Below are 14,571 nucleotides of genomic sequence, written 5' to 3' on the forward strand. Positions count from 1 at the left end.
CATATATCACAGTCTCGTGGGTAAAGTATTTTATTGCGGGGTGGGGGTTGATTTCGGGGATGCAGTTAGTGTGCTCGCTTGTGCACACGGTACTCTTCAAGATATCCTAGACACTCATGTCCATACTTGGCCTGGGCCGCTTAACAATCCGTAATGACCGTAAATAGGTTGCACCGTCTGGATGATCTGCTATATACTCATTTTTCGTCTTCCCCGTCAAGTATTCTATCCGAAATATGACGCGATTGACCTTGCATAGGTGACTGCGGAATAATTTAATTTACCAAAAGAAAAATGATACAGATGATAACAGGAAAACCACGGACTAGTAATGGGATCCTCAATGACATCTGGATCCTTGCGATATTCCAGGACCGGGCCCATGACTCTAGTAACTCTATGTCTTCTCGAGTCTCCGGATGTCTCGGTCCATAAATCTTCCTGCGGATATCGATGCATGAAGACATCAGCTGCCAGGCCTCAGCATGCCGACCTAGGTCATTCCATAACCATGCAAGGGTTTCGGCACCGTTCAGAGAATCCGGGTGCTCTGGGCCGAGTATTCTCCGTTCTTGCCTTACAACGTAAGACAAAACCCTTTCAGCTTGGTTCAGCCGCCCTCCAAACACGTGTATCATGGCTAAATTGCCCAAGCTCTTTAGAGTATCCGGATGGTCTTCTCCTAATATCCTCTGTCGAGTCTTCACCACGCTGGACAAAAGGTTTATAGCCTTCTCCTCCTCCTCCATACTTCCATAAACCATGGCCAAATTTGCCAGGTTTCTCAAGCTAAGAGGGTGCTCCTGCCCCAGGGTCCGGCAGTTGATCTCAAGTACTTTGACTTGAACGCTCTCTGCGTCTCGATATCGACCTTGACGCACATATATCATAGCCAAATCTTCCGAACTTTTCAGAGTCTCTGGGTGTTCTTCCCCCAACGTTCTCCGCTGGCCTTCAATAACCTTGGCTACAATTACTTGAGCTTCCTCAAATTGGCCCTGCTCCATGTATATCGTTGCCAGAACCCGCATGCTGCTGAGAGTGTCCATATGGTCCTGCCCCCGAAAGTTCTGAATCGAATCAGTGTTAACAATCGCTAGCCTCCCGGCCTCTTCCAATTGTCCTAAATCACGAAGTATGCATGTCAAGGTAAATTTAAGATAGAATATTAGCGTTGGCATGGCAAAAGGCGCATTGAAGATCGGCTCCAACACCTTGATTTCCTCTTTGATAACTTTCTCGGCTAGCCGCAAGCGGTCGTAGGTATCGTAAGGCTCAGCAAGATTTGTCAGATCGTGGCCCATAGCTGACAGCTCGTTTAATAATGTCCCCCCATATGGAGATGGTGAATGAAATAGGGCCTCCAGATTGTCGTGACCTAGTTCCTTTGGGATTGGGACTAGAGATTGCTGATTTTGCGCCCCGATGCCCCCAAATCCAAGCCGGTAACAAAGTGCTAACTCCGTGGATAGGCCAGTGGCAGGATCCCTCTTGACTATCGTTTCCAGCTGCTTGAGAATATGAGTTCGGAGCCTATAGTCGGACGCATAGAAGCTTCCTAGAGTGGTAAATAACTACATTAGTTAGATAAGCCGGTGAAAGCGAATTTCTGGGCTGCACCTTGAATTTATACCTCTCTGGAGATTGTATTCCAGTTATAGGTGATGTTACTGTCGACTCAGCTCTGTAAAAAGGTTAATCGTAGTGAGGTTGAGATTGGGAGTCTCGTACTTGGGCGTATCTTGGTAGTTGAGGGAGTGCTGCACATTAATGTGTCGCTTCTCTGGGTCACAGGCGAGGCATCCATTAAATAGATGACGCAGTAACTGTTTCTCCTCCGTATTTAGCTCGTTGGCGGCGTCCACGAGCTGTTTGGCGAAGTTCACCAAGGCGCCGTTTCCTTTCTTCTTCAGATGTTGAAGAAGCCCCAACTCCGCACTTGATTTGTCGTAGCTTTTAACGGCGCCTAGTGTTCGCGCCGCCTGCGGGAGGAGCAGTACACCAGAAATGTATTTTTCAAAGATGAACCACAGACACAACAACCCGAATGAGAACACATCTGCTTTAGCAGCTCCTTCAGGTGTAAAGTTCGGATATTCATCGATCTCTGGTGCATACCATGGCCAGGAAAGGGGTAGCATGAGTCTAGCATCATTATGAGGATGCACTATGGAGAACCCAAAATCTGCAACCTTGGGTGTAAATGAATGATCATCGTTCTTGAAGACCAGTATATTCTGTGGCTTTATATCTCCATGGATGACCGCTATAGAATGGTTATCTCAGCCGCACAACACGGTGGGAGACTTACAAAAAGACTGCATATGTGAGATAGCCCCACCAATCTCTAGGCACATCTTTAAACGGTCCTTGAGTCCAAGTTCACGTCCAACAGTTTGTCGAGCGAACTGATATAAGTCACCAAAATGTGACGTTTCAAAGATAAGGACAGGCCACACTTCCTGCTCCGAGTTTACTAGGTCATGTGGTGTTATCTTCGCATCACTCTCAGTAATGTCCCAGCATATCCCCTGTAAATCGAGGATGTGGGGATGGTTGAGCAGGGCAGGATGGCGTAGCACCATAATCTCATTGATAAGGCGTCGGAATATCTCACTTTTGTCTTCATCAAGCTTATCTTTGAGTGAAACACGCTTGAACGCGAAGCTTGTTTGCATGTTCATTGCGGCCTGGTTAATCTGGCTGGTTCCCCCGCGACCGAGTAAAATTCTGTTCGGCTGCCATGTGACGCGAATAATTCTGACTTGAAAGTGCTGTATAACTGCTAGCAGAGTAATGAAGTTGTATGAGGGAGGTGGAGTGTTGTCTGCCTGCACTGGAGGTGTACTGAAGAAAATGCGAGGATTTTCGAACAAGGAGTTGGTGAAGGACATCGTTGGAGTTACAGAAAGATGAAAACAGGTCAAGAATGGGTTCCTGCCAATATCTTCTAGCAGGATCCCAAGACATGGATGCGCAAGCAAGATCAACTGACATCGAGGCTGATGCCTGCCTTTTCCTGCCGTGGCAGTGTCGTTGCTTATGTACTCACCCCCTCGTATTTTCCTGCCCAATCGTTGTCACCTGAGAATTCGAGACAGGTTGCAGCACAGCGTTTTGTTGAGAGCAAACTTGCTATAGTTATATTTGCAAATTCTCTAGCTATCAGCAACAAACATTGTCTCTGTATAAAGTTGGACTGCCTGAAGCAAATATTTGTCAAGATACGCGCACCTCATTGGCCCCCAAAGCAGCCAAGCTGTCCGTTTCATAATTCTACGTCAAGCAGGACTGACACCTATCAGAAAGGCTGAAGGGGCCGATGCCCCCAACAGCTTAGCATGAAATCATCAGAGGATCTCACCGATACTACTGTAAATCCAGACGCGTTCAAGTTTTGTCCGCACGCAGAGGATGAATTCGCTTTTGAGCAGAGTTGGGCCGAATTCAAAACAATTGCCGCTGATCTCTTTCTCACATCCTCTCTCCGTAGTCAGGCGGGGATACGTGATGTGATACATCTTCCAGAAGGGGCTTCTCCATCGAGATCTGCAGCAGATCCACTAGCCGACGAAAGATGGGGAGAGAGTCACGCCTGGGATATCGGTCATCTCAATGACCTCATCACCGTAGGTACCTTGGCTCCTCACATGGTCTGGATGCTGATAATTGTGCTTGTTGGCGCCCTAGCGCAATATGCAGTGTGGCTCTTCAAGATTAGTGTAAGTACCTACACACTTATTGGGGAGTGGTGGGATATTGGCTTTGACACGATCTATGGACCGTCTTAGAATGTTAGACGGGTTTGCCGCTTTGGGTGAGATACAGGTAACGCTTGAAATGTTCCACGCCATCTGCGCATTAAATCAGGTTTCACCCTTTTACCTAAAGCTTGTTACGGGCCTTGGGAGCAAGCGGCCATCTTCCGACGAAAATTTCATGGCTTGCTATAGCCGATTCTCTTCGACTAGCATCAGCAAAGAGTCGGGTTTCAATAATAGCAAAGGGAAGGCGGGGCAAGACTGGCTAGCGGCAGGTGGGCATCACAACCAGAGTGGCTATGACAAAAAACTGACTATCTCTCATCCCAGAGCTCTGTTACAACGTCTTTCACTTTGAACACGATGGCCCTATGATTGATGGTCCTTGGTCAAGCCGGCATTCAGTTCTCTACCACAAATATTGCTTTGCGTCAAATCGGTCATGCTGGATCATTATTCAAACCCCACTTTTGTTCTCTAAAAGATTCAAACCTGGTAAATTGTTTACCACAACTCATCCTATGAGCCTTCATATCCGATATCTAGATGCCTCCATCGCATGTTGGAGGGCTTACTTAGCCCACATAGCCTGCAACTTGGATGAATTGGTATGTATAACCCGCCTCAAGTTGTATTTATACCTGCCAAGGATACAAGTTATTGACAGCCTTTGTTTTCTTGACCGATACAGAATGAAGAAGTTTCCACTACCAAACATGGCGCCGAAGGCGAGATTAATGCTTCTGTAAACGAACAGCTAGAACCTTTGCAGGAGAGATTACACCACAGCCACGCAGTACTCACATCTACCCTTAACACACTCGCAACAGTTTCGAGACATGAGAACGTGCTCGTTGAGAAGGCCAACCTCTCCGCATCCGTTCATACTGGCTTTCAGCATGAAATTCAGATCCTGACCAACGAGGTGCAGCTACACGTGAAAACCACAGATAAGCTGCTGGTCCTCTCGGAAAACATCAGATTGATGGTACATAGAGCCTCTCTGATTGCCTATTTCTGTCCTCGTTTAGGCTTTGATAAGAGCTAACCTCCATTACTTATCCTTTAGATGTTCAGCAACACTCCAAAACACCATGGCGCAGTCGAGACCGAGAACATGCTTTCAGTCACTTACAGAGTCATTCAAAGACATGTCGCGACTATATTAGCTACGTGTTGTTCACATCTGCAACTGGTAAAGGTGTGTTTCTCCTTGCAATGGTGTTACGATAGTCCCAAATAGGATATCTTACTGAATATTGAATGCTAACCTGCTCCACATATAGTCCGAGTTTAGCACCCTATTAGTTTGGATTAGAACAAACATCAATGAGGGCCCAAGCGGGAGGCAGAACTTGACGCTGAAAATTGATCAAGAACTCCGTGTGTCCATTGTGTTTATAATCTTCGCCATAGTGATATCTTGGCTATGGGGACGGTGGCAGAAGCAAGCTGCAGAGGGTATGTGAGCGTGATGAGGAACTTTTGGCAATTTTCTGTCTCATACCAGAGAAGAGATGTTTCATAGAGGTAAGCTGGAAATCCAATTCAATCCTTCCATATTAGTCTCTCAAGGGGTGTGATGTGCACTTTTCGGTTAGTTTATTCATAGAAAATTAGCAGGCGGTCCTCGACTGGCCCAATCGACTCCAGTAATTTCTCCTCTTTTTTCATACCTTGGGTGATAGCCTGGTTTAGGCGTCCTCGGTTAGCAAACCAACAGATCTCTGTCGCTGATAGATGATCGATAGCGAAGCATCTATAGAGCGGTCTTCCTTTTCAGGGTGCATCATCTTGAACAAGCTTGTGCTATCTGTGATAAGATTTCTTGAAGGCACAATCCTGGCTCACATATCTCTTTTAGGACTGACTTGACCACTGGTTAGCTATCTCTAGAGATTTATCACTTAGCTGTGCTGTGTGTTACTCTGAGGCTTATGGCAGGAAATGGGCATATCTATCTGTAGACGCATTGGAGATTGGAAGTAATGATGCCTTCCAGTGCTTCTTCAACAAGCAACACTCGAAAGGAGCGGGTGTGGCACAATGTCCAGCATCGTGGACTACCTGCTCCATGCTGCCAATTTATCCTCAAGGTACCCACTCATGGCAAAGATAGGGCTGGTGGCCTAAGGCTACCGCAGAATTTGCTGGTTTGCCGGGTTTCATCTAGAGTTTTCTCTCTGTATTTCTATTTCTGAGTCTTTCTATACAACGCGGACCCTGGTTTCCAAGGTCCAAACTGCGGTGTATAACATGCTAGCCTCATTAGCTGATGAGCTAGGCACGGTGCAAGGTGTGTAAATCCAAAGCCCTAATCACGCCGTATCTGCAGCTCGGCGAGTCAGCGACAGGTTGATGCAAATGCAAGGCGTTTCCCTCAACCTACGGCAGGGCTGAAGTTGAAGTTCTGAGATAGATCAAGGAAATCTGCCTGTGTGGTAAACGGGTAAGAGAGGTAGAAGCTTCCATGCATGTTGATAGCAATGTGGTTTGGAGTTGTAAAGGAATGACTTGCGCATAATGCCTTTTCACAATTGAGTAACTAATGTCCTCAGAGAATGGACGTCTTTGTGTGAAAGCAGCTTAATTCCAAATCTGCAGCATCTTGGTTACTGTACTTGTCCTGCCCAGGTGGGCCCAGCAACCTTCCATAAGTGGTACTGGGACCTAAACTGCCCGCAAATTAAAAATGAATATAATTAAATGTCAAACCATCTTCTAAGTTAATATCATCAACCTAGCTAGATGTCAGCAAACAAAACAAACAGGAAACTAACCTCAAACCCCGAAAAAAAACCCTCTATCCAAAGCATCTAAACCAGGTAAGATGTATTAGCATTAGCATCAGCATCATCACTCACTCACTCAAATCAAACCTCACCCTCTTCGAGCCCCCCTTCTTCTTGTCAGAACGAGACTCAGAATCAGGATCCACAAAACAAACCTCAAAATCCTCCCAAACCCTCACTACTTCCCCCATCCCAAACCTCACGCTCCCATCCACCCCCTTACAAAACCCCCTCGCCACAGCCCCCACAACAGGCGGAACAACATTCGCCCCCCACTGCGTCTCCATGACGGCTAGCAGGAAATCCGCAGAGTTCGCGGGGATGAATGCGCGCGCTTGCCCCGTCGTCGTGGGGCAGACTTCGATTAGCCGCTTGCAGGGGACGATTCGTAGGACTTTGCCGGTTGTTTCGTAGAGGAGGGCGTCAGCGGTTTCGGAGAGGCCGAGGGTGTGCGGTGTTCCTGGTGCTGGCGGGTGGGGGCGGGCTGGGGTGCCGATCGGGCCGGGGGGGCGGTTTTCGTAGAAGAGGGGTGTGTTGAGCTTGGAGGTTGAGGGGTTCATTTTGTTGGCTGGATTAGCGAGATTGGTTGGTTTCTGATTTGGTTGAGGTTGTTGGATATCAAGTCAGTGGTGATAGTCTGTTATATCCAGGGGGATTGGTGTTTTTATATCTTGTATGTCTTTGTATTTGAATACAGATGTCTCTTTGTGTTTCTGGTAAAGAAGGGCTTTGTATCTTCTGTCCTTTGTCTCACTTTTTTGTCTTTGATAGTAGATAATGACCATTGTTGGAACAAGGAATCTGTGCATACTTCTTGTATTGTATGCAAAGAGCATATCTTTATATCTCGGCTTTGTTTATCCACATGGCCACTAAAACATCGAGTTGCACCAGTTGTCTATCGAGAATCGAGCCTGCCGGCTCGAGATATACGACGAGTTGATATATAGGACACGAGACAGGGCTGTCATAAAAATATAGGGGGTTAATATACCATCTACTGCCAGTGGTTATATTGCCAATTTTTTCTCCCGAGAAACATTTCTCTGAGGTACAACAGAATTACGGTAATCTAAGATATCATAGCAAAACTGAATCTATTTATGCACTATTGCAAGCTAAGAAATGCAACCAACTATCAATAAATATATTTTTGTTCAATTTAATGATTTTATAGCCGTTCCCAGGCAAAACCGAGTCTATCAAACAATAGCACCAACCGCAATCACCCTCAAATATCTCACTCCACAATAGCAATAGCCACATGATCACCCACCCAAGTCACAACCCCCAAACCCGCGCTGACAACACCATCAGGACCCTGCCAGATGCCATAGCGCTCCTGGCCCACAGCAGGGCGCGGTGCAGACGCGTCCGCGTTATCGCGTATAGTCTTGAGACGGTTGTAGGTTAGACGGTTAAAGTCTGCAGTGCTCTGGCCTCGAGCCGGGGCAACAAGCACGACTCTAGGCATGTCCATGACCTCAACCACCTTTCCGGTGCTTATGGAAAGGGAGCCGTCGGTGTTTTCGGTCAAGCCGGAGGCTTGCTGGCCTGGGGTGGGGGCTTTTGCCTGGTAGATGAAGGAAGTCATGATGAGGCTGGTGATTGAATGTGTGTAGATATAATTGATTAAGGTGTTGTTGTTGGTTTAGATGGTGATGGGACGAGATGGTACTCTAGAAAGTAGGATTGGGGGAGGGTATTTATACTTTTCTACCTCTGCCTGCTTTCCTTTCGAATTCAAGTGTATCATTTCAAGTCTTTGTTCTGGGAGAAAGTGTTGCAGTCTTTGTAGCTTCTTTCTATGTTAACAATGGTCATTCTTGCCACCTCGTTGTTTACCGCTTCTCTCTTTACCTGGTCAAGAGTGCTTTATGAACTGTTGCTTTATCTGGCACAAGAACACTGGCATAACAAGGGAGCAAGTCTTGAATATGTATGTTGCTTGTCATACTTGAGGGTGGAATGCGTGGTATATTCAAGATCAGGTTCCATATTTTACCACGAAGTTTGGATTTCCTATGATCCAAAAACAGCTACACAGGAAATAACCCTAATTTGATAGCCCTTTGCTGATAATACGGGGGGCTACGGAGCAACATATGCTACTCACTTTGTTAAGACCACTATATTGACCCATCTGCGCAACCAGGTGGTTTTTATTCGGTATCTACTCCTGTTATATTCTTCAGGGAATCAAGGTTATACAACTTCAAATCAGAAATCCATTCAACAAATCTCTATAATAACGAGGCTCTTCTAAACAATCAACATTCTAGCTCCTTTCTTGATTCCCCGCTCACACCGGCAACATCACACTCAAAAACCCACTCTTCGGATGAACAGCGCCCCCCGCCCTCGCAACAAGAAACACAGTGACATCCTCGTAGACCGCAACAACCGTCCCAATCCCATAGCACACAACCGACGAGCCCATCTCCGGATCCGGCTCCCAGAACCCCTCCGCCTCAGACCCGACTTCAGGCGGCGGGCCATCCGCGCGTGTCGTCGAGACCATATCGGGCCGGGTCGTGGGGACAAGCATATCCTTTTTGTCGGGGATGGGGACGACGATGACGACGCGCGCCAGCCGTGTGGCTTCGAGGGCGCGACCCCAGGTTGAGAAGATGTGGCCGGATTCGAGCTCGCAGTAGCCGCGGGCGCGGGTGCCGAGGGCCGGGGTGGGTTTGGATGAGGTGTAGAAGATCCAGCGGGGTTTGGGGGTGGGAGGTTCTGGGTTCGGGGGTATGGCGGGTTTGGTTGTCATATTGGTGTCGGTGATGTTGATGGAGGGGTTGGTGTTGTTGGGAGTAGGGCTGATGGTGGACATGATGTTGTCTGTGGGGTTGTTAGGATGAGATAGTAGATGAGCTTTCGACTTGTTGGTCAGTAGGTAATGTGATTGAAAGGGACTGATTGTGTATTTATACCCCGGACTTCTTTGTTTGATGATCTCTTTGCTGCTTTGGTTGTTGGTGCCTGACAATGTCTTTGACGGGTTGCTAGAGCCTCTCCTCCATACAAACAATGAAGTTGGAGCGTCGCCATTGTTTATGCATGGGATATTCAAAGAATGAACTTCAAGCTCGGAAAACAACGCCATTTGCTTCGAACGTACAGAGACAATAGATACAAAGAACCCCTTGCCTGGGAAATAATACTTATATCAGCTTCATTGCTCTATCCGCCCACACTAATGCTCTATAAGGTATAGATTCTATTGGTTGCTTGTCTGATGGTGAGATATAAAGAATCCACTCACCGCAGCTCGGTGAATGCTGTCAAACCAAATTCGAGCCATCTTCTCGTATCCCACGTCGTCCGGATGCGTTCCATCAGCTCCCAAGTCCTCAAGCCCCGGCCCATCCTTGGAATACATATCGGCTAGTACAATTCTCTTCCCAGCCGCAGCCTCTCTCGTAACTACCTCCCTAATCTGTTCATTAACACGTCTCACCACCTCATCCGTCCCCCCATCCGCATTAATCACTAACGTCGACAAGATAACCGTAGACCGCGGCGCCACCAACCACAAATACGCAAGCAACGCACCCATCCGCTCCCCAAAGACATCAATCTCAAATCTCTGCAGACAATCATTGGACCCCGCATTAACGGTGAAAAGATCCGGCTGCAATACGGGTACAGATCTTCTGGCTTTCCTCTCGATCTCGTCGAGTCGGAACCCGCGCCAGCCCTCGTGCGAGTTCGAGGCCATAGAGCCCGTCTTCCGAGAGCCGACCATGTCAATGTTGCATCCTGAAGACTGGAGGAGGTCGAAGAGGTGCTTTCTGTACCCGTTGGAATCGGAAGAGCCGACCCCCTGCGTGATGGAGCCTCCGAGGGGCATGAGGCGGAGGGGGATGCCAGTCAGAGGTGATGGAGATTGATCTAGGTGAGATTAGCTTTTAGTATCTGGAGGTAAGGTGCGAACTTACCACGACTGGTGGGGGATGAATAATGGGAGGCCATTGCGGCGGGCGGGTATTTCGGCTGCGGGTGGTGGCGTAACACGACGGCTAGACGTGAAGAACTCGCCTGCAGTCGAGGAGATAACGAAGACAGCAGCATTGTATCGGGTAGTGGATTATTGCATGCTGCAGTGAAAAAAAGGCAATTACGAGCTCTACACGCGCGGTTGAGAGATTTATCCGTAGCATTCCAGCTACGATTTGGTGCGAAGTTTGGAGGCGAATACGAGGGCCAAGTCTCGGCGTATTTGCGAAACTCCGAAGTGCCTGCGTCACTGGAGGAAGTTAACCCCACCACAGCTTCTTATCAAGGCCCGATGAAGCAGGATGAGGTAGAGCTTCGTGTAGAGATTTAAGTCGGGGGGTAAATTGTAACGTCCATGGCAAAAATGTCCGGCGACGCTCCAGCGTGCACTTCATATCATTACCCACTTGAAGCGCAACAGAAGTTGGTGTGTCGCCAGCGTTTTAGGGCTACAGTTATAGATATAGAATGCTGGGCACAGCGTGAAAGGCACTTTCACCAAAATGACGGACCGGAGCACTCTCCAACCCCTGATGTTTCGAAAAATCACAGATATTGTCGGAGTCGGATACTGCGATTGACGACGAATCCATCCCTGCTCGACAAGCTCTGGCCGGATGAGTGTACTTGGCTGATATTTTTTGGATTGGGGGCAGATCCGTTGATCTATGAAAAGCTTACTGGGATGTCTCCTGAAGCTATTTTCGGGCCTCAGAGGCGTTTTCCCCGTTAAGAGCAACTTTTGTCTTCTATGGTTTGGTCGATACTTATTGTTTTCCTGGCGCGGGTGCAGATTTCTCCAGTTCTGGATACTTACACATCTAACAATACAGAGAGAAGGCTGCTCCTTAGAAGCAGGAAAATTCTCTTTTACTCTAATGCTTATAGGGTATTAAGTGCTCTTTCAATCCTTACGTAAAGTTTCGGTGGCTATCGGCGAAAAGTGTCTTTCGCCGAGAGCAGGACTATATGACTCGTGATGTCTTCAAAAATACTGGCCTGGCATTCTCATATCAAATCACAATAGCATTCACATATTAGTCTACCAAAACAAGTAAATAATCACTCACCTGTCTCTAATGGTCATGCTTCCGCCCAGCAAGAACCTAAGAGTTAGCGAAACCCAAGCGCAGGATGGGTCCCATTCCCCAAATGCCTCCCCCAGCTCGTCTCAACTTCATTCGGAATCAAATCTGTATCCACACTCAGCAAGGCCGCATTTTCAAAGATATGGGTGACAACCCCAGTCCCAAACTTCGCAATCCCATCTGCCGATATCCAGACACCCTGCGCCATATCACCAATGCTGTACTCACCAGCAAAGCCCTGTCCGTCCTTGAGCGCTATCAATTCCTCCAGGTTCACTGGGTAAAGGCCGTCGATGTCTTCGGGTTCGGCGGGGGTCACGATGACCAGTTTGGTGAAGTTGACGACGCTGGTTACGGTTCCCGTGGTGGATTTCGCGAACCATTCGGCGGTTTGCGCGAAGCCGTGGGCGCGTTGGCCGATGACGGGGTTGGTGTTGGAGGTTCGCACGAGGGTTTCGTACTCGTTGACCGTGTGGTCATCCTCGAAACCGGCGGACATATATGTGGCAGTGCCGGTGGTGGGGGCACGGTATACCCAGATTTCGCTGGTATTAGACATCGTTAGTTAGTATATAGATCAGGGGGAGGAGCAAACTGTTAGTAAGATGAGGTTGAGTCTGAGAATTGGCACATTGTATAGGGTAGTATGGGGGATTATATACCTTGCTGTGGTGTCAAAGCAGGATCTATATCATTGTTTTCTTTACGCTTGACAATGCCGTGATTCTCTGACCCTTTGTCGCTGACAATGTATCTGTTTAGTCTTTGTCTTCTGTGAGATGGTGCCCCAACATTTTTATATCTCCTTCATAGCATGAAGGAACAGGCAATAAAGCAATTGACGTCTCTCTCCAGAGGAGACACCAAAGACCCAAAGATCAAAGACCCACAAAGCATGAAGTTGAAACCTAAAACATAATACCTGCGCCTTGAGAGGAGTCTCGCTAGGCATACACCCAGGCTAATTGCACATAACAGCTCTAGCCCTTGTTCTGCTGTCTCTACTATTTCATCTACTATTCTTTGTCTGATCAGCCATTTGGATAAGAAATACCAGTAAGCCACATATCATTCTGTCCTAATATCTTTATTGCCACCACCACATCACCCCCTCAACCCACCCAGCTCAAACTCGGCCTCATCCTCGCCCTGACCCCAAGCGGCCTCGCCATCGGAGGAGTCTCCGGCGGTGCTGCAGAGGTCCTCACCCAGCGCATGGACACATACTGGATAACCCTAGAGAGCATTATCATTTGCAAAATTACCATTGACACACCGGTCAGTGCCATCCTCACTGCGCGGGGCATTGGCGCCGTCGTCGACAGAGTTAGCATGAATGCGACCAGGGTCTTGACGAGTTCAATTGTCGTGGATGCCAGAGATCTAAAGGTTGATGCGGCTCGTGATTGAATGCTGGTGTCCATGATATTGTCTTTTCCAAGATGAGGCTGGGTGGTGGGATGGGTGGTAAGAGTGGTAAGGATGGGTTAGAGTCGGAGGTTTATCTAGTATCTGTGTCTTTGTTTCTCGTGCTGACATTTTACAAATGACAGTGGCTTTGATTTTGCGCTTGTGATAATTGGGTTATGTTTCATCTTGTCTTCAGAGTAGTGTCCTTTGGTCCTTTGTCGCGGAGAAGAGATATCACTCTTTGATGCTTTCTTTAGCTGGAATTATCTGCAGCGTCCTGTCATAGATACCTTTATCTGGGTAGCAGCCGTTATGTCCTTCCTCTATTGCCTTAAGCTCTTGAAACGTCCTTGTTAGGGCTGGGGATACCATGATTCAGGCACAAAAACCCATAGAATTCAACTACATCTAACTGGAGGTACGCAAGGGGAAACTGGGCCATGGTTAGGAGTCCATGCTCAAGTAATTTCTCTATTTCGGAGTATTTGCTAACTCTGTGTACTGATGATAGAGAGTCCAGCTTTTGGAAGGTCATGTTTCGATAATTCCCCGAAGAAAATTTGGGCCTCTTTATCTAATTGCAAGAGGTCTGGTATTGAAGCCTTGAGATTCATTATTCTATGCTTTTCCTGTTTGACAGCATGTCACATATACAACTCACACGGACTGACATGATAACAACGTACTCGAAATATGGTTGTTTGAACGGACGAGAGGTAAGCCCCCGACTGGTGTGTATGAATGCCTCCCGTTGACCGTGTGAACCCGCTTCAAACCCTGACCTCAATCGCACATGCACTGGCTATGGTGGATGGAGAGCGGATGAGTAACAAACAATTGGAAATGCCGGCACAGTCAAACAAGAAGTTTGTGGAAGAATTTGGAAAACCAGAGCATATTAAGAGCATGTATACTTGACTGTTCTGCTAGCACTGTTGTCTATCTCACTTTGGACAATAATGGCCAGCTTGAAGTGGGCTTCACATCTTTCAAGGAATCCGCCTTGTGGTTCCAGGTCAGTTAGGGCTGTTAATTCAGTCGCCCAAGTCAAAATAGCTTATAATGGTCCTAGCATCACGTGTTGAGGGTATGCTGAGCTTGAGCAATTCTCAGGTGGGCTGTGGCCCTCCACATCCACCTTGCAGGTTGCAGCTCGCTAAGCCTCGAATTTTCGGTCGCGCCCCACGAAAATGATTAGTAAGTGGCTTGGCGCTCATGTGACCCACAATCTGGCTTCAGGAAAATTTCGAACCACACCACCTCTTTCAAAACACTTACCATCAACTTCACGATGGCAGCACTCGCTAAAAACGTAAGTAAAGCGCTTCAAAACTTCTTAATAATCATTATTTCAAGCCCCCTTTTCAATATAATCGCTTTTTTCCGCTTTTTAACTGCTAATTTGTTGCTTTAGAAGTGGTACCAGTGGTATCTTCGCGAAGTTGAAGCAGGTCGCCTCGAGCTGCCTGACTATGAGGAGGTAGGTCTTCTTGTCCTGCTTTTTTCTTTTTTTAACTACTT

At 47.5% G+C, this 14,571-nt stretch overlaps 7 protein-coding genes across 7 annotated transcripts; 2 read left to right on the plus strand and 5 right to left on the minus strand.

The window, feature by feature from the left end:
- Positions 1-167: 167 nt before the first annotated feature.
- BJX67DRAFT_80917 (uncharacterized protein) lies at positions 168-1,886 on the minus strand. Its single transcript, XM_071035483.1, has 3 exons — positions 1,742-1,886; positions 1,621-1,686; positions 168-1,574 (listed from the first exon to the last, which is right to left on the minus strand). The coding sequence occupies exons 1-3, from the start codon at positions 1,805-1,807 to the stop codon at positions 276-278; spliced, it is 1,431 nt and encodes a 476-aa protein (XP_070886611.1). The 5' UTR covers positions 1,808-1,886; the 3' UTR covers positions 168-275.
- A 1,254-nt stretch (positions 1,887-3,140) lies between these two features.
- BJX67DRAFT_80902 (uncharacterized protein) lies at positions 3,141-5,335 on the plus strand. The gene is made up of 8 exons (XM_071035482.1): positions 3,141-3,228; positions 3,310-3,629; positions 3,691-3,722; positions 3,792-4,036; positions 4,092-4,369; positions 4,453-4,749; positions 4,831-4,962; positions 5,048-5,335. The coding sequence occupies exons 2-8, from the start codon at positions 3,342-3,344 to the stop codon at positions 5,228-5,230; spliced, it is 1,455 nt and encodes a 484-aa protein (XP_070886612.1). The 5' UTR covers positions 3,141-3,228; positions 3,310-3,341; the 3' UTR covers positions 5,231-5,335.
- Positions 5,336-6,621: 1,286 nt separating this feature from the next.
- BJX67DRAFT_380981 (uncharacterized protein) lies at positions 6,622-7,113 on the minus strand (the record flags this gene model as incomplete). Its single annotated transcript, XM_071032920.1, has 1 exon — positions 6,622-7,113. One exon carries the CDS (start codon positions 7,111-7,113, stop codon positions 6,622-6,624), a length of 492 nt encoding a protein of 163 aa, XP_070886613.1.
- Positions 7,114-7,793: 680 nt separating this feature from the next.
- On the minus strand, positions 7,794-8,147 carry BJX67DRAFT_380982 (uncharacterized protein; the record flags this gene model as incomplete). The annotated part of the gene is made up of 1 exon (XM_071032921.1): positions 7,794-8,147. The coding sequence occupies one exon, from the start codon at positions 8,145-8,147 to the stop codon at positions 7,794-7,796; it is 354 nt and encodes a 117-aa protein (XP_070886614.1).
- Positions 8,148-9,695: 1,548 nt separating this feature from the next.
- BJX67DRAFT_352742 (SGNH/GDSL hydrolase family protein) lies at positions 9,696-10,721 on the minus strand. The gene is made up of 2 exons (XM_071029061.1): positions 10,495-10,721; positions 9,696-10,447 (listed from the first exon to the last, which is right to left on the minus strand). The coding sequence occupies exons 1-2, from the start codon at positions 10,625-10,627 to the stop codon at positions 9,774-9,776; spliced, it is 807 nt and encodes a 268-aa protein (XP_070886615.1). The 5' UTR covers positions 10,628-10,721; the 3' UTR covers positions 9,696-9,773.
- An 842-nt stretch (positions 10,722-11,563) lies between these two features.
- BJX67DRAFT_352743 (uncharacterized protein) lies at positions 11,564-12,064 on the minus strand. The gene has a single exon (XM_071029062.1). It carries the CDS (start codon positions 11,846-11,848, stop codon positions 11,666-11,668), a length of 183 nt encoding a protein of 60 aa, XP_070886616.1. The 5' UTR covers positions 11,849-12,064; the 3' UTR covers positions 11,564-11,665.
- Positions 12,065-13,678: 1,614 nt separating this feature from the next.
- BJX67DRAFT_352744 (uncharacterized protein) lies at positions 13,679-14,137 on the plus strand. The gene has a single exon (XM_071029063.1). It carries the CDS (start codon positions 13,792-13,794, stop codon positions 13,966-13,968), a length of 177 nt encoding a protein of 58 aa, XP_070886617.1. The 5' UTR covers positions 13,679-13,791; the 3' UTR covers positions 13,969-14,137.
- The last annotated feature ends 434 nt before the right edge of the window (positions 14,138-14,571 follow it).

The sequence above is a fragment of the Aspergillus lucknowensis genome (assembly GCF_044049455.1).
Source record: "Aspergillus lucknowensis strain CBS 449.75 chromosome Unknown BJX67scaffold_18, whole genome shotgun sequence".
Classification (NCBI taxonomy): Eukaryota; Fungi; Ascomycota; class Eurotiomycetes; order Eurotiales; family Aspergillaceae; genus Aspergillus; species Aspergillus lucknowensis.